Source organism: Myotis yumanensis, unplaced genomic scaffold, assembly GCF_028538775.1.
Source record: "Myotis yumanensis isolate MYYU_CA2020_CCGP unplaced genomic scaffold, mMyoYum1.0.hap1 SCAF_2, whole genome shotgun sequence".
In the NCBI taxonomy this organism is placed as follows: domain Eukaryota; kingdom Metazoa; phylum Chordata; class Mammalia; order Chiroptera; family Vespertilionidae; genus Myotis; species Myotis yumanensis.
This window is the reverse complement of record NW_027223753.1, coordinates 93,559,591-93,583,484: the sequence shown is the minus strand read 5'-3', so window position 1 is coordinate 93,583,484 and position 23,894 is coordinate 93,559,591. Positions and strand designations below refer to the sequence as shown.

Genomic DNA, 23,894 nt, shown 5'->3' with positions numbered 1-23,894 from the left:
GAAGAATAAAATAAGATAATGTATCATAAGGTGCCTGGCACAGAAATATAATTATTTTAAAACTACACTATAATGTTAAACTACACTATAAAGGACTAGTTCTCAAATGTGTACTTTAAATTGTAACCCCAATAATCTAAAACGTCACAGTGCTGCCATTTTGCTCACCAGTAGGATAACTGGTGTTAAAATTATAGACAATTATTTTTAATCCTCATCATCTCTGACAAGAAACCCCAATCAACATTTCAGGAAAAAATAAAATGTTGGCTCTACCAAAGATTTGTGAAATTCAAATGACAGCAGCCAGTTGAAATATATATATTTTCTTTCTATTCAGGAAATTTAATGGGGTAGATTTCTGTTGAAAGTAGAATATAAATATTTTTGCATATTCCATATTAAGCCAAACCTGCCTTTACTGATCAAGAAATTATAATGGGCTAGTGAGGACCCCACAGGTAACAGAATTTTCCATGGCTATAACACTTAGAAGCACAGGGGTCTCTTGGAGGAGAAATAATATATGCAAGGAAGCTGTAGTCATCTTGAATAATTCAAGCCAAGACTAAACAGCCACGAATCTGCCAGTCATTTCCAGTTAAGGTAAAGCAATATGGTAGAATAAAAGGGGTGTTGTTTTTCTCCACTGAATCTCCAGATGTTAATAACCTTTATAAAGCTTGAATTATATGGTCATGAAGAAAAAAGTTCTAATTTGTTAAAATACACATGACATAAATTTACCATCTTAACCATTTTCAAGTGTACAGCTCAGTGGCATTAAGTACATCGACATTGTGCTAACATCACCACCATCCTTCTCCACGACCTTTTCATTTTGCAAAACTGAACCTCTGTCCCTATTAAACTACCTACCCCCTGCCCCAGTCCCTGACAACCACCATTCTACTCTCTAAAGAATTTGTCTGCTTTGGGGACCTATATATAAGTGGAATCATCCAGTATTTGTCCTTTTTTTGACTGGCTTATTCCACTGAGCAAGATGGCTTCAAGGTTCATCCATGTTGTAGCAGGTGTCAGAATTTCCTTTTTAAGACAAAACAATATTCCATTATAGTTGTACACATTGTATTTATACCTTCATTCATTGATAGACAGTTGGGTTGCTTCCACTTTTGGGCTATTATGAATAATACTGCTGTGAACTGGAGGTATGAATATTAGTTTGAGACCCTGCTTGTGATTCTTTGGGGGTATATACCCAGAAGTGGAATTGCCGGATCATGGTAGTGTTACACCAGTGAGACGACAAGACCTCGGTTCTTGTCTTCTTGAAGGAAACATTTCAATTAAGAGACAAAGTGCAGCAAAATTTATTGGCTGCAGCAAAAACACACTTAGGACAGTGAGACAAGGAAGGGCATAGAAGAAGCAACAGGAGAGCCTAGGCCAGTGATGGAGAACCTATGACACGCGTGTCAGAGGTGACATGCGAACTCATTGTTTTGGTTGATTTTTCTTTGTTAAATGGCATTTAAATATATAAAATAAATATCTACAATAATAAAAGAGACATGCAAATTGACCACCCCCCGCTATGCCCATCAGCCAATCAGAGCAATATGCAAATTAACCCAACGAAGATGGTGGTTAATTTGCATACACAGGTGAGGAGCGAAGACTGAAGACAGGGTAGAAGGAAGCCAAGCACTGCAGAAGGGATCGAAGCAGCAGAGAAGGGAACGGAGCCGAGGTAGCAGAGGTGGGAAAGCGCTAAGTGGCGGAGAAGGGAGGGAGTGAGGCAGAGGAGACAGGAGGAATCGAGGCAGCGGAGAAGGGAGCAAAGGGCCTCAGGAAGCCCTATTCTTGCAGGAATCTTTCTGCAACAGGCCTCTAGTCAAAAATATAAGTCTCTGTTTTACTTTGGTTGCAAATATCAAAAAATTTCTATATGTGACATGGACCAGAGTTAAGTTAGGGTTTTTCAAAATGCTGACACGCCGAGCACAAAAGGTTCGCCATCACTGGCCTAGACTGTCTGCTTTGTCTCACTGAGCAATCAGAGAAAGGGGGGCCTTGGAGGCAGGTCCAGGGGGTTAGCCTGGCGAACTGCCACTGCCCATTGCTCCCCTGGTTTCGAGTTTTGTGGGTCCCTTAAGAGGGAAGAGGGAGAAAGGGAATGGCTCAGGTGTGCTCCCCTGGGGAAGAGCCAGCACTGGGTCCTTTGTGTTGAGGGTATTTATTTCTCTCTTGTAGGTGGGACTCTTAGGGGAGGTTTCAGGGGAAGGTCTCAATGCTCTTTCAGGGTCATCATCTCCTCTGATTGGTCAGCACCAGGGCAGGGGGTCATTAGTCAATGCAGCTGGTCCTGAGGCAGCCAGGATGTCACTTGCCTGGTTTTGATGTTATCTCTCCAGACACAGCGGTTCTCAACCTGTGGGTCGTGACCCCTTTGGCGGTCAAACGACCCATTCACAGGGGTCACCTAAGACCATCCTGCATATCAGATATTTTACATTACGATTCATAACAGTAGCAACATTACAGTTAGGAAGTAGCAACGAAAATAATTTTATGGTTGGGTCACAACATGAGGAACTGTATTTAAAGGGCCAGAAGGTTGAGAACCACTGCTCCAGAGGAAAGGTGTGTGTGGCGGGAAGGAGGGGGTTGGGGGGGTGGAGGGGGGAGCAGTTTGGGGTATTGTCTAAACCACCTGACCAGCCAGATGAAAGAGCAGGGGTCCAAACCGCATGACCAGGGATATGCTAGTTGAGGAAAGATTACCCTGGGGACCCGGTTCTTGTTTTCCCAGTTTTGTCTCTTGCTAGGCCCCAGGAACTTTGCTCCCTGGTAACCTTCTGCACCTGGTCCATGGTCCGTGCTCTGCTCATGTCTATCTAACTGCCTGTAACAATAGTACTATTTCCCACAGCCACTGCACCACTGTATATTCCCAACAATGCACAGGGTTTCTCCACATCCTCCAACACATTCTGTGTTGTTTTAAAATATTAGCTATTCGAATGAGTGTGAGGTGGTATGAAGAACAAAGATGTTTTAATCACATCATTTCTAGAAGCAAATGCACGTCACCCGCCTTGACAGCCAAACTCCTCGCCTACCCCCTCCTCGCCTCTAGGTGAGCGGGATAGGGGCTGCTCGCCCACCGGCACCGCCAGGTTACCCGGCCGAGCGCGGGGCGGGCAGACCCAACGGGGACGTGGCCTCCGGAGCTGGAGCTGGCCTCCCAAGTGAAGACGATCTGTGCCCGGGTGCCCGCAGGACCGCGAGTGCCGGTTCGGTCACAGATCAGCGAGCACCCAGATTGCTCTCCAGCGTCCCGCCGCGCTAGGCGTCTGGCGGCAGCTGGGGTTGGGGGCAGTGAGGCTGGGGGGAGGGGGGAGGAGGGGGGGGAGGGGGGAGGAGCGGGGGGAGGGCCTGAGGCCCGGGAGCCTGGGTCGCGCATGCGCTCTCCTGGCACCGGCGCGACCTGGGACCATGGCGACGGCGCTAGGCGGCCGGGGGGCGCTGCGCCTGCGGCTCCTCCTCTCGGCTCTGAAGTCGGGGCCGCGAGTCCCCCTGGCCCGGTCCGCCGCCGCGTTCGGGTAATGGCCCCCTCCCCTGCGCGAGCTCCCGCGAAGTGTTCGCGCCCCGGGGGGGGGGGGGGGGGGGGGCGAGAGAGGCGCGCGGCTGGGCCTCTGCTGGGGCCCTGGAGCCGGCGGAGGGCGGCGAGCGCGGCGGGTCGCGGAGCCCCGAAGGGCCGGGAGGAAGCGTGAGGATCAGTCCCAGGCTCGCGCGGCAGGTGACAGCCTCGAACCCCGTGCTCGTAGTCGGTTGCTCTGTCCAGTCTCGTAAGACCTTCAGGGCAATAATCTCCTGTTGGGTTGATCGGAAGCCGGCCTGAGTGCGCCTGCGACTCCGGGCGCCCGGGACTGGACGGGAGCCCCGAGCCCGCCTGCCGCGCACCGGCGCTGGTGGTCTGCGGAGGCCCGAGAGCCTGCCTTTCTCCCCGCCCGCCCCCCGCCGCCCCCAAACACACACACACATTTTGAGATAAAACAACAACAACAAAAACGATTAATCTCTGACCCGCTGTCTTAAAAATGGGTGCCTTGGGTCCTAAGAGATACTAGGCGGACAGTGTGGATAGAGCAGCAAGAATTCCCTGCAGACCTACCTACACACACACACACACACACACACACACACACACACAATGCATGTATGCAGTTAACTGGTTTGAAATATTTTTTTAAAAATATTTTTATTGATTTCAGAGAGGAAGGGAGAGGGAGAAAGAGAAATATCAGGATGAGAGAATCATTGATGGGCTGCCTCCTGCCTGCCCCCCACTGGGGCATCGAACCATGACCTCTGGTCCAGGTGGGCGCAGTTAACTGTGGATGGGCAAGTTCCATTCCTGATTAGGAAGACAAGTCAATTGCTAGAGAGATTATTGGGAACTTCACTTTAAGGTGGAAACTTCTCATTTGACAACTTAATTTGAAAGGAGAAAGGAAGAAAATGTGACTAGCTTTACATTTTTATATTGTGATTGACTAGGAGTTTCATATTTGGTTTAGGTTCTTTTTTTATTATAGGTCTTTTAGAAGAATTTCAAGATTGTTTTGATGCAAATGGAAATATATGTCAGTGGCCACAGTTGCAAACCACCACTGTAAAATGGCGATTTATCCTTTTTCCTTTTTGCAGAACAGGATTGAAATAAAATTACTGTGATTTTAACAATATCAAAGTTAGGTAGGTTATTTAATGGTTGCAGGAGGCTGATTCATTAGCCTTCAAATCATTCTCCCTAATACATCTCAAAAACAGGTTTCTCTGGAATTTGAACTGCCATTTTATAGCTGTGGTTGCAAATTGATGTGACACAATCAGGGAAAATAAGCAGTGGCATTGGTTAATCCTGAAACAAGGCTGCAGCCCAGATTAAGTAGGTAAAAGCGCCCTGTCACAGCCAGTGCCCGACTACAATTGAGTTGTGCTCCGAAAACTTGTTTGTAAGTCTGTTGTTTGGAATGCGACCTCTCTTATTTCTAATCTGGAAGTTATGTTACATACAATTGCAATATTAATAATTTACAGAACCTAACTAACTGCCTGACAAAAAAAATTTTTGGAGTTGAACCTTGGAATGTTCTTTGGGAGAACCAGAGAGCTTCCTTCCCCTGGCACCTGCCACCACCTTCTGTCAGGCAGTCAGGGTGAGTGGCCCTGGTGCTGGAGCCCTATTGGGGACCCTCTTCAGCCATGAGGTTACAGAAGAAGCATGGCCTTTGGTGTTCAAATGGCTATATTGCCACTTCTGGCTACATTAACCTGAGCAGGTTACTTAACCTCTCTGAGCTGCATGCCTTGCAGAATTGTGCATAGAATTTGAGACAGTGAATGTTAAAGGCCTTGGAGGTAAAAATTAGGTAATTAGTGGGTAAAGTTAGCAATGATACATATATGAATGTCTAAATAACAAAGCAGGGTATAAGAGATGTAAAAGTATGTCATCAAAATTCATGTAAATCCATGCTCTGCAAGGTAGCTTTATTGTAGCCAATGGTTACTTTGGAAAAAAATATACAAAAGAAATTGCTCAACATACAAGATATAGAGATTATGTAGGACTTTCAAAGTGAGGATGTATCCTATTAATACATCCTCATTTCTGAGCAAAGTATAAAAAGTGCCACAGGCTCTGGTATCAGACAGTCAGGTGCTCATCTTGACTTTGCAGCTTCCCAGCAGGCTGACCGGGCAATTGCCTAACCCTCGTAACCATCAGCTTCCTCAATGGTAAAGTGTGGTTACTTGTAATTAATGTGCCTTACATCACAAAATGAAGGAGATGAGATAAGCTCTGAGCAGTCCATGATTTAGTTTAATAGTGACACTAAATGTTAGTGTTAGTTTAGTTATTTGCCCCAAACTCTTACATTCTGACCTCCCCCCACAGTAGACTCTTCCCCTTTGAGGAGAGTGGCTCAGCCCCTCAATCAGGAACTGATTGCCATTGCATTGCTCCTGACCATCCCTTTCACAAAATTGTCCAGCCTCCCAGAAAAAAGGGAGTCAAGGACAAATACAAGGAAGACATAGGCTCTTGTAGATGAGCATGCCTTTCTACAGGCTGCTTTTAAAAGGGAGACAGGACTTTTTTCTCCTCCAAGAAATTAACTCAGTATAGTAGTTCTTCACCTGGATTACCTATTAGAATCTCTTGGAGATTTAAAAAAAATACAAATGCCTGCATCCCACCCCAGAGATGTTGATTTAGTGTAGCCTGGGCATCCAGAGATTTAAATGTGCCAGAAAAGAAAAAAAAAAACCACTTAAAAATGCAGTTATAATAATTAAAATGTATTAGGCGCTTAAAGTTTTGCCACATGATTCAAATCTAAGTTTGAGCCCCACTGATATAGCGGGAGGCTGGAAACGCTCTCAGAAAGGAGCCGAGTGGGCAGCATGTAGATGACAGTGAGGGCAGGGGACTTGACGCCTGCCACCTTCAACCCAGCGTCCCCTGCTTCCCCGCTACTCTTCTGTCATAACACTTGGCGAACTTCAGAGTGCCTGCTGGTTGCAGGATTCATTATCTGTCTTCCCTGCCAGCCTGCAAGCCACACGGAGTGCCCAAAGTAGGTGTTCAGGAAATATATGAATGAATGGATGAATGAATGAATAGTATAATAGGGTGTAGGCATTTTACAGAGCACATGCCAGGGTCCTACCCCAGTTACTGACTGGTGGTCTCCCAGGATTGTCCTGGGCAGGCATATTTTTCCTCTTCACAGGAAATTCTAGAGAACACACCTGCTTAAGAACACCTTGGTTAGAGAAGCAATTATTAGGAGGGAGAAAGTAATGGAAACAACAAATTAACTGCCCAAGGAAAGGGATTTACTTTTGTTCTTTAAATTTTCTGAACTTTTCTATCTTTTTCGTAGCTGAGAGTTGGGAAAGTTGGTACTTTGACTGTAGTTGAAGTAATACGCACAGGTCAGGGCCCTTCCAGCCCTGCTCCCTGCAGGTGACTCTTCACAGTGTAACAGTGTTTATCTGAGGCCTGCCTGCCATCTTAAGGACCCCTTGATAAGCTGGAGGAAAAAGGCTGTACCCATTTAAATTTGTATGTGAAAATTAATCACTCAATAGCTATTATTTTTTAAAATAAAACTTTTTTTCCTATGTTTGAAATTGATTTTCATTTAATTTACTTTTGTTTATAAGCAGTCCTCTGTCCTGTTTCCCGAGACTGGCGATTGGTATATGTTGATGGCAGTGCACTATGCCATTTCTTTCCCCTGAACTGCAAACCTGTCACTGCTCAGCCTCAAAATATGCTCCCTTATTTCCCCCCACTCCTGCCAGGCTGACCACTGCCCTGTCCCCACATGTGTCCTTCCTCCTGTGCCTTCTATCACACCATTTCCTCTGTTAGAATCACCCTCCCACTCTATTCTTGGAAGTTCCTTTCAAATGCTACTTTCTTCCTCTTTTTCAAATATCTCTGATGAAGTCTCTCTGCCTCTTCTTTAAAATATATTTTTTATTTCAGAGAGGAAGGGAGAGAGAGATAGAAACATCAATGATGAAAGAGAATCATTGATTGACTGCCTCCTGCACGTCCCCTACTGGGGATGGAGCCTGCAACCTGGGCATGTGTCCTTGACTGGGAATCAAACCATGACCTCCTGGTTCATAGGTTGATGCTCAACCACTGAGCCACACTGGCCAGGCTGTCTCTCCTTTAAAGCTGCCTCTGCCCTAGTATTCTGACATCAAGTGCCATCATGCCCCATTTCAGACTACCTGATTTTATTTCTGTATTACTAGGCAACCAAAAGAATATGGGATAGGGATAATAATAAAGAAAAGAAATTTGGAATGGGGAATCAAAACATAGAGCAAAGTACAGAGGAAAAGTAGAGGGTTTTTTAATAACAAAGATGAGCACTGAAGGGAAGGGAAGCCTGTTTGAGACAATGCCCTAGGGCTGGCTCCTGGGTTCCTGGAGAGAGGCAGACAGCAGCACCCAGTCATGAAAACGCACCGGCTTGGACATTGACAGAGTTGGGTGTGAAGGGGGAGGGGTCCTCTTATGGTGCATAACATCCTCAGTGTACAAAATTACTTCTACAAGCAAGGAAGGGGGCCCCTTAAAAATCTTTAGGGCACAAGGAGTAAGAAAGGTACACATTATCACTGTCGTGAGCTGTACAAATGCCAGTCATCTTGTCTGGGGAGCTTCCGCATTCCTGGGTGGTGAACACAGGAAATGCATAAACCTTTGCTCCAACTGTGTACCTCAAGTTCTTCCCTCAGTCATGACCTACCCCTCCCTGAGGGTTTGCTGCTGAATCTCTTGTGTCTTCATCTTTTCTCCTAATAGACTGTGAGCAAAGCAAATGTGTCAGTAAACAAACATTTGAAATAAATATTAGTACAACAGTATTTGCTTTTATCTATGAGTCATCTTGACGATAACAATAAATTAGAGGAATAGGACATCAATAAAAAGTAGTTTGGCAATGTTGATATGATACTGCCACTGTTTAGTGCCTTTATTATGCTCTCCCATAATATTTCTGTAGATAATGAGCTCATAGTCATGTCAGGCCTTATTACCAATCATATTTTTCCGGAAATTATGTGTTGTTGAAGACTTGATGTACCTGTGTTCAGCACATTTGTTCCAGCATCTGTCCTGGCATGCCATAATGTCCCTTCCTCAAGTCACCCAGCCTTGTGGGAAATTGGGGGAGGCTGCTAGAACCTGATTCGGGGGCCTATATCCCGGCGTAGGTGTCCCAGAACTTCTGGACGAACAGCAGAGGAGAGGAATCAGAACAGAACACCGGGTACGGCACACGCATCATACAGTCAGAGCAGACCCTGGCAGCAGCCCTGGTCCGAGACCCTCTCAGCGCCAAGCATGTGCAGTGAGATGCTGCATCATGGGAGGTCTTGGGCCAAGGAGGGTTGGCGGCAGGGGGAGGGCTCTTGAGATGAGAGCTTATGGACCCAGCTATTTAACTATCAACACAGAAGTATTTCAACATCTTAAAAACTAGTTTGGCTATATCAGTGCAGACAAGCATTCTTAACTAGAACCCTTCTGTAGTTGGCTAAAGAATGTGAGAAGTCGTATGCCTAAGGACAGCCTTGAGATCCAGGCCTTCCCTGTGGGCCCTGGAGATCAGTCTCATCCTTGAGAATGCTGCCAGGGCAGCTGCAGGTCCAGGTTGCTCCTCTGGACCCACTAAGGTTCAGGAGGTGGTCTGTGCTGCGCAGATGCTCATCATGTTCCAGTGTGGAGCTCCCCCATCAGCCTGCACGTTGGCACTACTGGCTTCCAGCTCCCTGGACTTGTGCCCATGGGCCTGTCTGGCCACTGATTTGAGCAAGCCTCTCAGTACTTTTGTAGGGTAAGCCCCAAGCTAGATTTTCAAACATGAAGACCCAGCCCAGATCTATAGTCTAGTGAGGAAGATACAATACTCATATCATTTTTCATGTGTGGAAAACAGAAGCACAAATCAGAGAACTCAGAGGCCTGGAAAGGGCACTGGAGCTGACTCGTGTATGAAAGGGCAGTTTTGTCATATTACATTGGCTCTGCCAACTAATACTCTTCCTTTCCGGATTGGGTTTTTCTATTCTAGCACCTCAGTAACCTCCACCAAAGTGGCTGTGAACGGTGTCCACCTGCATTACCAGCGGACCGGAGAGGGCGAGCATGCCGTCCTGCTGCTTCCTGGAATGTTGGGTCTGCAAGGTTTTCATGGACTGCTCTAGCATGCGGTGTGATCCACGAGGCTTTCCCAAGAGTAGTGGCCAAATGCTGATTACTAATTTTAGTGCTTTGCAGAAATGCTTTAAGTAATATTTGCTACAATAAATGTTAGGTGATCTAGAAAGATAACTTTCTGTTATATGTATTTTTTTATTCCTTTATACACCTGTTTTTTCCCATGCAAGTACACTGTGTAGTTGGTTGCCTACACTTTGGGAGGATGGCAGGGTCAAGGAAAGGGATATGGGAAGAAGGGAAAGACAAAGAAAGCAGATGAGTGAGTGACCAGCCATCCCAGATTGCCTGGAATTCTGGGATTTCCATTTGGGAGACTTTCCTGGCTGAAAGATGGATTGATGGCCTTTGTGGTTGACTATGTGTTCAGTTAAAATAAGAGCTAAGAACAAAACAGAGCTTACAGATGTTTTGAAAATCAAAATTAGATCAATATGAATGGACTATTGTAAAGCCAGCTGAATCTCAATCTCATTTTATAGATGAGTGGTTTCAGTGTAGCAATTTCAGGAGGAGATTTTCTAGTGATCTCAGGACATCTAAAATTTAGTTTTAAGTGTCTTAATATTGGGTTGTTTTGTTTAGTTAAATAATCCCAATTTATGCTTATTTTATTTATAATTTGCTTCTTTCTCCTAAAGTATTTCAGTTGATGGTTCCACCTGACTGAACTTGAGCTGAATGTGGTACTGTAGCTATGGGGCATCCTTGTCTAGATAGCATTTAGTATATGTTTTTCCTTAAGCTATTGTAATGAAAAAGGACATTTACTCCAATGGCTGATGTCGAGCCAAAGCAATCTGTAAAAGCAATAAATAATTTATCAGCTTCAATTTTCATTATTTCAGTATTGCAATTATTATCCAGTTATAAAAACTTTGTTTATGTAAAACATTAACCTGATTCAAAAATCAGACACATAGTGAGATTATTATCTCCAAATCCCCTGTCCCCAGCACCCAGTTCCCCTCTCCACAGGCAGCCGGGCTGTTTTGTAATTTTTTAATGAAATAAACTAAATTGGTTGTTTCTTCCACACCCCGCCCTCCCCCATCATTTCTGTGTTTAATTTTCTGATTTCTAGTTATAACCCAAAAATATCTACAGAGCTATTCACATTTGCTTAGTAAAACAACATCTGGGATTTTAGAATTCTACTTTAAAATAACTTGGATCAAATCTCATAAATTTGTCTACAGATATTATAATCTCTCTCACTTGTAATAGTCATTTTTAAAAAAAGAAAAGAAAAAATAACCCAGAAGCATATCATATCAGTAAGTCTATTTCTGTGCAGTTTCATGATTTATTTTTTAAAGGAAGATTAAGCTGAAGAGGTATCAAAAGTGCAGGATTTCAATAACACAGGACCAAAGAATCAGGGCCTCTGTCTTTCTCAAAGTAGCCACCAGGGGGAGATAAGAGGCAGCTCTGAGCTCTGTAGGGAAAGGAAGCCAACCTCCCAGTAAATGGATTCTCATTGCAAGTAAGGCTCCTTGGCTAATTATATTCTGATGTCTAACTTTGAGTAGAAATAAGTTACTTTGATTTAAGATGGTAATTATTTATTTTTTTTACAATAATATGTTTGAAACAGTAAAATCATTCATCTGAATTAACCAAGTGGCTATTTTTAGGAAGTGGAGAGACTGATTTTGGACCTCAGATTAAAAACCTAAATAAGAAGCTCTTCACAGTGGTCGCTTGGGATCCTCGAGGATATGGACATTCCAGACCCCCAGATCGAGATTTCCCAGGGGACTTTTTTGAAAGGGATGCAAAAGACGCTGTTGATTTGATGAAGGTGGGTCTCTTAGGGAAGAGCCCAGGGGAGGGAGAATGGCTGGACCTGTCATTTATTTTGTTTTTGTTTTTTATTTCTATAAGGTTAATACTGTGTGGTTCCTATAGAAAAATTTTAAATGTTCAAATAGGTATAAAGAAGAAAGTAGAAATATCCCACAATCCAACTATGTAGAGCTACCGCTACTAAGCCTTTGAGGCTTTGCCTTTTTGGCTAATCTTATCTATATATATAAAAGCCTAAGCGACCGGCTGACCAGCCAGTAGCTATGATGCGCACTGGCCACCAGGAAGCAGATGCTAACACAAGAGTGGAAACCACAGGCATGGAAACATGGAACAGACTGATGAATCTCAGAGGGAAGAGGGGAGGTGGGGGGAGCAGGAAGAGATTAACCAAAGATCTTATATGCATATCCCTCAGCCTGGCCTGTGGGGATTGGGCTGAAACTGGCTCTCAGACATCCCCTGAGGGGTCCCGGATTGCAAGAGGGTACAGGCCAGGCCAAGGGACCCCACTGGTGCATGAATCTGTGCACCGGGCCTCTAGTTACATATATAAATACACTGTCTTATATTGATGGCATTTTACTGTACCTACTGTTTCTCCAATTTGTCAAGGAGATACTTCCACGTCAATAAATATAAGTTTACATCCGCATTTTTCTTCCTGCATTTAAAAAAAATCCTCACCTGAGGACATGCTGGCGGGGAAGGGAGAGAGAGAAAGAAACATTGATGTGAGAGAGAAACATTGACAGGTTGCTTTCTGTATGCTTCCTGACTGGCAATCAAACCCACAACTCAGATATGTGTCCTGACTAGGAATAGAACCGGCAACCTTTTGGTACTCAGGACCACGCTCAACCAACTGAGCCACTCCAGCTGAGGTACATCAGTATTATCATAGGTGCATAGTGTTTCATTGTATGGGTGTACTATTTCTTATTCACATCTTTTCTAATGGTAGATAAATAACTTCATTTTTAACTTGCCCTTTTCTTTGGTGATTATAAACAGCAGTACAGAGATCATTCTGTTGTCTATTGTCATTTTAGTTCTGGTTTTTTGGTTTTTTTATTTGTTTGTTTTCTATTATAACAATGCTGCTGTGGATATCCTAGACCTGTTTCCTGGTACATATGCGTAAGAGTTCCACACCCATTTAGGAGATGGCTGGCTGGGTTACAGAAAATGCACGTGTTCATTTCACAAGGTAGTGCCAAGTTGTTATCCATAGTAGTTATCCCAGTTTATCAGGAACTATCTTGGACTGGTATTTGTTAACTCCTTAACTTAATTTTCCCAATTCAAGTTTTACTTCTAGACAGCATTTCTGTCAGATAGCATCTCTGTTCATTTTCCCTGTGAAACACATTTTCAGAACCCCATTGGTTCACTCTGGGACTAACATAACCTCCCCATGATACCATACCCCTCCAAACTTCCTCCAGCCACTTCTTCACAATGTTGCAATTAGGGACTTTACCAGATGTAATGACTTCATTTCATCCAATGTCCCTTTCTAATCTGCACAGCTGTTCTCAAAATCTTTGCTCAAGTGTGCATGTTATTGGTCATGTCCAAGTTCAGCTGATCTCCATTGTTTCCAGTTCCTTGAGATTTTATCCAAACATAAGTTGTTCCTTCAAAATTCAAAACAATATTTATGACAATTATATTTATACCAAACTAACTGAGAGAAAGCATTTATGTTATCAAGTGGTAGACTCAAGGATTTTTTCATCAATTACCAATTGCTATTCCAAACCCACAGCTATATTGATGGTTAATTATTGATTATTGGGTTCTTTTGACAAAGAGGAGCAATAATCTGTGCTGTGCTTTTTGTTGTGTTTACTGCAGACGCTGAAGTTTAAGAAGATCTCTTTGCTGGGGTGGAGTGATGGTGGTATAACAGCCCTCATTGCAGCTGCAAAATACCCATCTTACATCCATAAGATAGTGATTTGGGGGGCCAACGCCTATGTGACTGAGGAAGATGAGATGATTTATCAGGGTAGGTTCCATAGACGTCATGATAAGTAGCATCCTCCTCTCCCCTCTCCCCTTCAATTCTTATTTTGATATGTCCTGGCAAGCCATATCTCATCCTCTTCTAGTTCTCATTTCTAAGGTAGGAATAATAATTTCTCAGAAAAGTAGTGCAATTTAGCCAGTCTTTGATTTAAAGCTTTCTCTTTCCAGAAGTGGCATGTTTATGATTCAGGAAAGGGCAAAACTAGTTTTTACATTTTCTCCTACTTGTAGTGAACTTATTCATAACCTCATTTAAAATAATGTGAGTGCAAAGGAAATATTGTATTCAAATATGAAACCTGATTTTTGATAAAGAATGTCTGTGCTATTCACATTTTTAATTTTATTTTTTAATATTTTATTAAATGTATTGGGGTGACATTGGTCAACATAAGTTTCAGGTGTGGATTTCTATATCATAAGATCAGTATTTTGCACCATGTACTCACCACCCCAAGTCAAATCTTGTCCTGGCATCATATATTAGGACCCCCTTCTCCCTCATCCCTCTTGCCTCTGGTAACCACCACACTGCTGTTTGTTTTCATGAATTTCAGTTTTATATCCCACATATTACTGAAATCATATGGTTCTTAGCTTTTTCTGACTGACTTATTTCACTTAGCATAATATTCTCAAGGTCCATCCATGTTGTTGCAAATGGCGCAATTTCATCTCTTCTTAATGCCAAGTACTATTCCATTGTGTATGTGTACCACATATTCTTTGTCCAGTCCCCTGTTAGAGGGCACTTTGGTTGTTTTCATGGCTTGGCCACCATGAATAATGTGGCAGTGAATATAGGGATGCATATATCTTTGTGAATACACGATTTCAAGGTTTTCGGGGATATACCCAAGAGAGAGATTGTTGGATCATATGGTAGCTCTATTCTCAAATTTTTGAGGAATCGCCCGACTGCTTTCCATAGTAGTTGTACAGTCTACATTCCCACCAGCAATGGATGAGGGTTCCCTTTTTTCCACAACCTCTCCAACACTTGTTATTGCTTATCTTGTTGATAATGGCCATTCTAACTGGTATAAGGTGGTATCTCATTGTAATTTTGATTTGCATTTCCCTAATTGCTAGTGAGGTTGAACCTCTTCATATATCTTTTGGCTGCTCATTTGTCTTCTTGGGAGAGGTGTATTGTTAGGTCCTCTTCCCATTTTTTGATTGGGTTGTTTGTTTGGTGTTGAGTTTTATGAGTTCTTTATATATTTTAAAGAAAATTAAACCTTTGTCAGAGCAACTATTTTCAAATATCATCTCCCATCTGGTTGGCTGCCTCTTTGTTTTGTTGTCAGTGTCTTGCTGCTTTTATTTCCCTTGCCTTTAGAGTTAAGTTCTTAAAATGCTCTCTATGACCAAAGTCCATAAGTTTGGTACCTGTATTTTCTTCTATATAACTTATTGTTTTAGATCTTATATTTATGTCTTTGATCCATTTTGAATTAATTTTTGTACATGGGGACAAACTATAATCCAGTTTCATTCTTTTGCCTGTGGTTTTCAGTTTTCCAACCATTTATTAAAGAGATCACCTTTACTGCATTGTGTGTTTCTGGCTCCTTTATCAAAAATTATCTATCCATATACATCTGGTTTTATAGCTGAGCTCTCTATTCTGTTTCATTGATCTGTGTGTCTGTTTCTCTGCCAGTACCATGCTGTTTTGATTATTATAGCTCTGTAGCATAATTTGAAGTCTGGTAGCATGATACCTCAAGCTTCATTCTTTTTTTTATCAGGATTGCCTTGGCTATTTGGGGTCTTTTGTGTTTCCACACAAGTCTGATGATTTCTTGCTCTATTTCTTTAAAAAATTACATTCAGAGGCAGAATCAATTGCCCTACTTTGTTGGAAGACTTCTTACCCCACCTGTGGACAATTGCCTGAGGCTTCTCGAGACTGATTCCAATCAGTCTGCAGGCAGAGGCAGGTCTCTGGAGGCTTTGAGTCTTTGCCTGATTAATTAGTCAGAAAAAGCATTTGACACTGTCCTGCACTAGATATTGGGAGGCATAGCAGATCTAGTTAATACATCGTCACAAACCCAAATAGGCAGGCAAAATGCGGAGACAAAAAACAACAATCTACAAATCAAAGAACAAGAGAATTTTCCAGAAGAAGAGGTAACTGAAATGGAATAAGAAATTTATCAGACATAGAATTCAGAATAAAGATGGCAAAGATGCTCAACAGCATGAGAAAATATATAGTAACTATGAAGAATGGCATAGCACTAATAAAGAACACAGTGGAAGGAATACATAGCAGATTAGGGGAAGCCGAAGGTCGGATCAGTGAATTCGAAGACAGGGTAGAAAAAAATCACTCAATCAAAGAACCAAAAAGAAAAAAACAATTTAAAAACAGGAGGGCACTTTAAGGGAGCTGTGGGACAACATAAAACGTAACAATCCTATCTAATAAAGAGGGAATGTGCAAATTGACCATCACTCTGTCACAAAATGGCAGCGCCCATAGCCACAAGATGGCAGTGCCCAGTCCCCTCAGCCCTGCTGGAGTCCCCCAGTCCTTTCAGCCCCACTAGGGTGGGGAGGGGGGGCAGGCATGTGGTGCAGCCAGACCACCCTCAGGCAGGTCTGGCCGCTCCTTGCACCTGCCACCAGAGTCCCACAGTCCTTTCAGCCCAGCCGGGGCGGGGAGGGGCGGCAGGCGCATGGTGCAGCTGGACTCACCCTCAGCCCCCCAGCTGCCCAGGGCCGGCCCAAGGCACAGAAAAGCCTTGGATGGCAGATGCGCAGCCACCTAGGGCCAGCCAAGGCTTGTGCTGCTGGCAGCGGCAGCTACAGAGGTGTGGTGGGGGCATCGCTTTCCCCTGATCACTGGGTTGCCTCCTGCCCCTGAGGTCTCCCAGACTGTGAGAGGGGGAAGGCTGGTCTGAGGGACCCCTCCTCCAGTGCATGAATTTTCATGCACTGGGCCTCTAGTATTTGCATAATAGGTGTCCCAGAAGGACAAGAAAGTGAGCAAGGAATAGAGAACACGTTTGAATAAATAAAGGCAGAAAACTTCCCTAACCTGATGAAGGAAAACGTCACACAAGTACAAGAAGCACAAAAAGTCCCAAGCAAGAACCCACACAGACCCATGCTCAGACACATCATAGTTTAAATGCCAAAAATTAAAGACAAAGAGAGAATCTTAAAGGCAGCAAGAGAAACAGAATTTGTTACCTATAAAGGAGCTCCAACAAGGCTGTGTGTTAGTACAACAGATACAAACTTGATGACCTCCATGGGGTCCCACTCTAAGCAACCCTCCTGGGGATCAGTCACAGAGGGAAACAGTGGTTCTACTGCAATAGCTCTTGGTTTACAGATAATATGCTCTTTGATACAATTCCAAGGGCAATGGGAAGTGAGTTTTGGGATTCCAAGCAGCAGCAGGGCTCTGTGATTCCATTTCTTTGTCTGAAACACCACTGCCAACAAGACAGTGGAGAGCCACACGGCAGAACCCAATGCTCTGATATCTGTTCTCTCTCTTGCCTCTCACCCTGCTGGTCTACTCTCCCTCCCCCACAGCTCTCTGTTCCTCCTGGCTGGGTGTGAGCTCCCAGTTGCTGGCTGCGTCTTCGGGTCACCTGCGCTTTCCCTCTTCTTGTCTCCCTGTGTATTCCTGGTTGCTCACCTTTAGATGTTTTAATGCATGGGTCTCTCAGGTATGCATCTGTGTTGAGCAGGGATGTATTTGTTGAATTATACTTGGTTAACTTGTTGAAATTTCAAGGGGAGAGGACAAGGGGTTTTTCACACCGCCATTCCTCTCTATTGACATGTTTTAAGATAGTACAGCTGCGTTGCTTGGAGGTGGGATTGCCCTACAGGCTTATCTTTAATGTCTGTAGAGACATGAGAACATTTCCAGTTCACCATCTGTTTTTGTAAGACTCGGGCACCAATGGGGAGGCTATTGTAGAGAGTCTTAAAGACGAATATGGGGTGTTCCTCTTCATCCCCATTTCCTCCTCCACTTCCAGTATAGCTACCAGGACCTGGATTGGTGGCCATGTACACCTTGGTGACTGTTGTTATAACAAGGCACCCAGTCATGGAATTTCAGTTGGCAATTCAGGAGTTGCTTATCCAGCAGGCTGCCCAAATTGAGACTGCCCTGAGGAGGAGAGAAGGGCGCATCAGTATCTGGGGGTCCCTGGAGCACAAAGTGAAATTGACCTGGGCTACCCTCCCCCCACCACATGCTGGCCTGGTGCACCAAGACCCTTCTCTTCAGGCCAGGAGCTTTTTGTCCTGAGTGTGTTTCTGTAGGTTCCCAGATGGCCTACTCCAGACAGGGCCAGGAAGATCAGAAGTTTCTCTCTTTTATCTACATATGTTTGGTTTTGCCTCTTGGCCTACAAAGCCTAAAATATTTACTCTCTGGTCCTTTACAGAAATAGCTTGCAGACCCATGTGCTAGAATATTACAAATCTAGTCTTTTTCAGCTGTTCTGCAATTCACATGACTTAAGTAAGCTCTTTAATGGCAATGTTTTATTATAGAATCTTAGTTCTTTTTTGTTGTTGTTAATCATCACCCAAGGATATTTTTCCATTGATCTTTAGAGAGAGTAGAAGGGAGAGGGAATGAGAGAGAGAGAGAGAGAGAGAGAGAGAGAGAGAGAGAGAGAGAGACGTCGATCGGTTGCCTCCTGCAGGTGCCCTGACCGGGGCCAGGGATTGAGCCTGCAATCCTTGACCGGAATTGAACCCAGAACCCTTCAGGCCAACTCCCTGTCCACTGAGCCAAACTGGCTATGGCTGTAGAACCTTAGCTCTTGGCCATCTTTCTGTTGGATAAAGAACTATGAAATTCTTAAATGATAAGTCTGATTTTGTTTCCAATCCCAGTCGGAACTCCTGCCTGTCCTTAGTGTATTGCCCCCTGGTTCCAAGGAGAGTAGCTCTTGTGTAAAGCCATTCCACTCTGTTGCTAGTCCTTTCCCTCCTGCTACCTCTAGGACATGGTGCCTTTGGTTCTCCCTCCCTCTCCTGTGTTATTGACTTCTCTCCCTGGACCTTTCCTCTCAGCCTATAAAGGTGGACATGGTTCCTCCTCCAAAAGATTGCCCTTCTTACCTATAGTTACTACCTTACCATTCCTTGTCCTTTCCCACAATCTTATGGAAAAAGTTGTCTGCACTCTGCTTCTACACATTCTCTTTGCATTCCTTCTTCAGTCTCTTCTGGCCCATCTCCCATTCTGGCCCATACTGAAACTGTTCTCACTGAGATAAGTATAATCTCCTTGTTGTCAAAGCCAGTGGATTCTTTTAGCGTTCTTTGTAGTATTCCCTTATTACATTTTAAAAGTTTGTAATGGCTATAGTGATATCCCCTCTTTATTCCCTGAAACTGGTAATTTGTATCATCTCTCTTTTTATCCTGACCCAGATTAACTGGAAGATTATCAATTTCCTTGTTTTTTCCCAAAGATTTTCTGAACTTAATGTTCAGAAAAAATACTTTGTATGATTTCAATTCTTTTACATTTGTTTTATGTCCCAGAATATAGTCTATCTGGTAAATATTCTATGTGCATTTGAAAATAATATGTGTTATGCTGCTGTTGGGTGGAGTGTTCTATAAATGTCAATTAGGTGAAGTTGGCTGATAGTGTTGTTCAGCCCTTCTATATCTTTTCTGATTTTTCTCTACTTGTCCTGTCAGTAATGGAGAGATAAATGTTGCAGTCTCCAGATATAATTGTGAATTTGTCTCTCTCTTCTTTTTTCATTTTTTGCTTTGTGTATTTTGGAGCACCAAATTTGGGAAATTTGTAGTCATTATTCTATCTGACATTTTTTCTTTGTCAACATCTTTCTCTTCTTCTGAAACTCTAATGGCACATGTGTTATAATGTCTGCCCAGTTTCTCCTTAACTTGTGTGAAGATGGCTTCCTGCCCACCAGTCCAGAGAAAACAGTGCCTTTGTGCTACCACACCCACCGGACACCTACTGCCCGCAGGTTCCTTGATCATTCTGCAGCATTTGAAAATATACACATTATATCTGTCTTGAAGTTTTTGCCACCGGGTTCTCTCAACTTCTCCTTCCTATCTCTGGTTTTCTCTGGCTTTGACACTTGCCCACTCTCCTCTGCTGAGCCCTGTAACATTAGGGTCTCCCAAATGCCATCCTGGCCCTCCGCTCCCCTTCTCACTCTTACACCTAAGGAGCTTCAGTCAGTCTCTTGGCTTCACTGAACTCCCAAATCCAAGGTAGTCAATTTTTTAGTAAATTTTCATATCTGGTTGTCCCACATGTATCTTATACTATTCAGTATGTCTAAAATTGAACTCAGTCTTTCCTCCACAGACCTGTTCTTCCTGCTAATTTTTTTATCTTGATAAATGATTCCCAATGGAATATTTAGAAATAAGTAGTAATTAAAAATATTTATTGAATGCCTGCTGTGAACTAACATTTTTACCCCATGTACAATGTCCTGTAAATTAGCTATTACTCAGCCTCTTTTTTAAATCATCAAAGAAATGAAAAAACCTGCAACAGTGGCACAGCTGGGAGATGGCACTTCGTGTCTGACTCTGAGGCGAAGCGTTTACCCTCTGCAACATAGTCATCTAGCCCTCTGCATCTTCCTGCATTCTTCCTTTGCTCTGTCTGCAGTCCATCCTCCCTTCCGTCCCTCCTGCCAGGCTCCAGGTCCAGACCCTGAGTCAGTCTCCACTTGGATTGATTCAACACCTTTCTAACCAGTCCCCATTTTTACCTCCTTTCAATCTTCTTTCCACACTGCTCTGATAGGAATCTGGTAGGATGTAAATCTCATGATATCTTACTTAAAAATCCTTTAAGGTCTCTCATGGCTTTCTGGATAAGAACGTTCAAATTTCTCAGGTTTGCTCACAGAGTTTGAGTGACCCAGCACCCTCTGTCTTTCTAGGTCCATCTCCCACTATTTTTCTCTTCCCCACCCCACACACCCATCATTTCCTTCAGCACCCAAGAACCCCTGAAGTTCTGGCAGTAGGTGGCATGGTTCTCTGCCTCTGTGCTACTGCACATGCTATGCCTGCACCCGTATTTGCATGCTGACTTCTGCTCTCACTGAATTGAATATAGCAGTGTATCCTCTAGGCAGCCCCACCCTGCCACTCCCTTCCCACTGCCCATTTGAGCTCAATGACCTCTTCTGTGCTCCCCCACCCTCTCTCATGACACTTAGGACCCTCTAATCCCATGGTTGTTCACAAGTTCCTGACTGAAGAGCAGAGATGCTATCTTGTTCAAGTTTGTATCTGTTGTGACTAACACACAGCAGACTTCCAATAATGTTTACTGGATTAACTCACTAATTAATGATGAATGAGTGTTTTCTTCATTAAGTATCCAGTGCTTATCACAAATTATATGCTCAGAAAGAAATATATCAGTTTCTTTTTGGATATAAATTAGTTGTTTTGGATCAACAAACAGTTTGATTCAAATGGTTACTTTAGGAACTTAACTATGAAACGTAATTACTACTTATTTTTGGTGGAAATTATACTTTGGTGTAAAACTGGCTTTTAAAAAAATTACAGAAGTAAATATATAAATACATGGACTATTTTTGAGTGCTTGTTATAGGCTAAGCACTGTTGTTAGCACATTTCATCTCTAACTTACTTGCTTTTATCCCATAATGTTACTATAATTCTCATTTCTTAGGTAGGAAACTATATCACAGAGAAGTTAAGGAACTTATTTGCTCAGGGTTGGGATTCAGAAGTAGGCAGCGTGACCTCTAAGCCTGTGTTCTAACCACAGCACTTGGCGTGAACAACTGGCTTGCCCAGCTTCAGCTGGACCTCCCTCCCTTGAGATTTAGGTAATATTTCCTGTGGGAGGCCAAGGTCTTATCCCAGATTTCACATTCCCGTAGGTACCTCTGCTCCAGATGCCTGGCTTTACTAAGTTAATTCATTTGAAGGATCGCCTGCTGTCACAGTGTTTCAGTGACACAGGGACCTCTGTCTTTCTAGGTTCATCTCCCACTTTTCTCTTCCCTACCCCGAGCCCATCCTTTCTTTCAGCACCTCGTTAATCCAGTAAACATTATTGGAGCTACATTGGAGCTCATTAATCCAGTAAACATTATTGGAAGTCTGCTGTGTGTTAGTCACAACAGATACAAACTTGAACAAGATAGCATCTCTGCTCTTCGGTCAGGAGCTTGTGAACAACCATGGGATTAGAGGGTCCTAAGTGTCATGGGAGGGATTTACATTTTAGCAAGAAAAATATCTTCATTTTGAACATTAGCCAATTTAGTTCTTAAAAGGTCTTGGCCTGCCCACCATAGGGGACTTACTTTATTTTGTAAAAATGTATATAAATTTATAAAATATATGTTTAAAATATTATATACAATATATTAATATTATATATTAATGTTATAGGAATGTATAATAATGTTAGATATATAAATCATAAATTAAACATATATTTATATTTTATTATATGCTATAATATTATATGTTTTATTATATATTTTGTTTTTTTAACTATACTGAGTGATTTCACACTGTAGCTCGTCTTTTGTGATACTTGAGGGAGCATTATATTTCTAGAATTCATTCATGATGTTGTTGTATCGTATTCCACTGAGCAAGCATGCTGCATTCTACATTCCCTTTCTTTTATCAGTGGACAATTGGTCTGTTTCCAGTGTTGTTACGAACATTCTTGTACTTTCTTGAACATTCTTGTCCTGTGGGGCATGTGAGCCACAGTGTCTCTCTAGGGTGTAGGAAATTGCTGAGTGTTGAGGAATACAAATGTACCCCATTGCCAGTGGCAGATTGTTCTGCAACTAAATAAATTTACACTTCCACCAGCAATGCATGAGGTACCTTAACTTAGATCCTCATCAAAGCTTGGAATCATCAGCCCTGGCCAGTTTTGCGCAGTGGATAGAGCGTTGCCCCACAGACTGAAGGGTCCCTGGTTCGATTCCAGTCAAGAGCATGTACCTCAGTTGCAGGCTCAATCCCAGAGGCAACCAATTGATGTGTCTCTCTCACATTGATGTTTCTCTTTCTCTGTCTCTCCCTCTCCCTTCCACTTTCTCTAAAAATCAATGGAAAAATATCCTCTAGTGAGAATTAACAAAACAAACAAGCCAAAAAACTTGGAATCATTAGACTTCTTAATTCCAGCCAGTCAAATGTGTGTAAAATGGTATCTTATTGGGGGCCCTAAATTTGCAATTTTCTATTACCAATAGGGTTGAGAATATTTTTATGTGTTTATGCACCACTGGAGTTTTTTCTTCTGTACTATACTTATTCATGTCTTTTTTTTTCTTTTTTTTTTGAGTGGAAGGGAGGGGGAGAGACAGAGAAACATCAATGTAAGAGAGACGCATCGATTGGTTGCCTCCCACATAAGCCCCAACCAGGGTCAGGGATCAAGCCTGCAACCCAGGTATGTGCCCTTGACCAGAATTGAACCTGGGACCCTACAGTCCACAGGCCGACGCTCTAACCACTGAGTGACCAGCTAGGGCCATGTCATTTCTCTTTCTTGATTTTTAAGTTTTTGTCATGTAATAATTACACATATAACACAATATGTTCAACAGGTATACTTTATTAGTTCTAACAACAGACTAGAACACTTCCAATATTATTTCAGTGTTACTGGTTTGCAGCAGGGGTGGGTTTTTTGTTTTTGTTTTTTGATAATCTGATTGCTATCCCCTTGCTGGTTAGTAATTGTCTTAGTAGTTATGTTGTACAACTTGTGGCTTATCTTTTGCTTTCTTTATGGGCAGAATTATTTAATTCAATGTACGAAAATGTTACAATGTTTTATTTTCTCATTGACTTGGTGAGTTTTGTTTGTTTTTACATTTACCAAACTGTCAGTTTCTTTGCTCACCTGTCCTTCTTTCATCTCAGGCATTCCTTCTAAGATCCTTTCTCTCTTTCCTGGACTTATTCCTTAGAAGTTCTTTAAGGGCAGATCTGTTAACAGTATACACAGTTTTTACCTAAGAATGTCTTTTATGTCACCCTCATTCTTTAAAGATTGTTTGGCTAAGAATAGAAATATAAGTGGAAAATTATTTTCTCCAACATTACTGTCTGCTGCTTTCTTTAATTGCTGTTGGGAAGTTTTGTCAGTTTAATTTCCTTGCTGTGGAGTGATGTGTCTGATCTCTACCTGTTTTTCAGATTTTCTCTTTTTCTTTGATATGTTGCTGATTTACTATTCTGT

General features: G+C 42.8%; 1 protein-coding gene across 5 annotated transcripts in view; it reads left to right on the top strand.

Annotated features, from left to right (window-relative positions):
• Window positions 1-3,454: 3,454 nt before the first annotated feature.
• BPHL (biphenyl hydrolase like) overlaps window positions 3,455-23,894 on the top strand; it is a 36,757-nt gene continuing 16,317 nt past the window's right edge. For 4 of the 5 annotated variants that reach the window (XM_070405804.1, XM_070405809.1, XM_070405808.1 and 1 more), the window contains exons 1-4: window positions 3,455-3,572; window positions 9,645-9,757; window positions 11,428-11,594; window positions 13,460-13,613. In XM_070405804.1, coding sequence (XP_070261905.1) covers window positions 3,466-3,572; window positions 9,645-9,757; window positions 11,428-11,594; window positions 13,460-13,613 — 541 coding nt within the window. In that variant the 5' untranslated portion in view covers window positions 3,455-3,465. The remainder of the gene's footprint in view (window positions 3,573-9,644; window positions 9,758-11,427; window positions 11,595-13,459; window positions 13,614-23,894) is intronic. The other variant, XM_070405805.1, reaches the window with a different exon arrangement.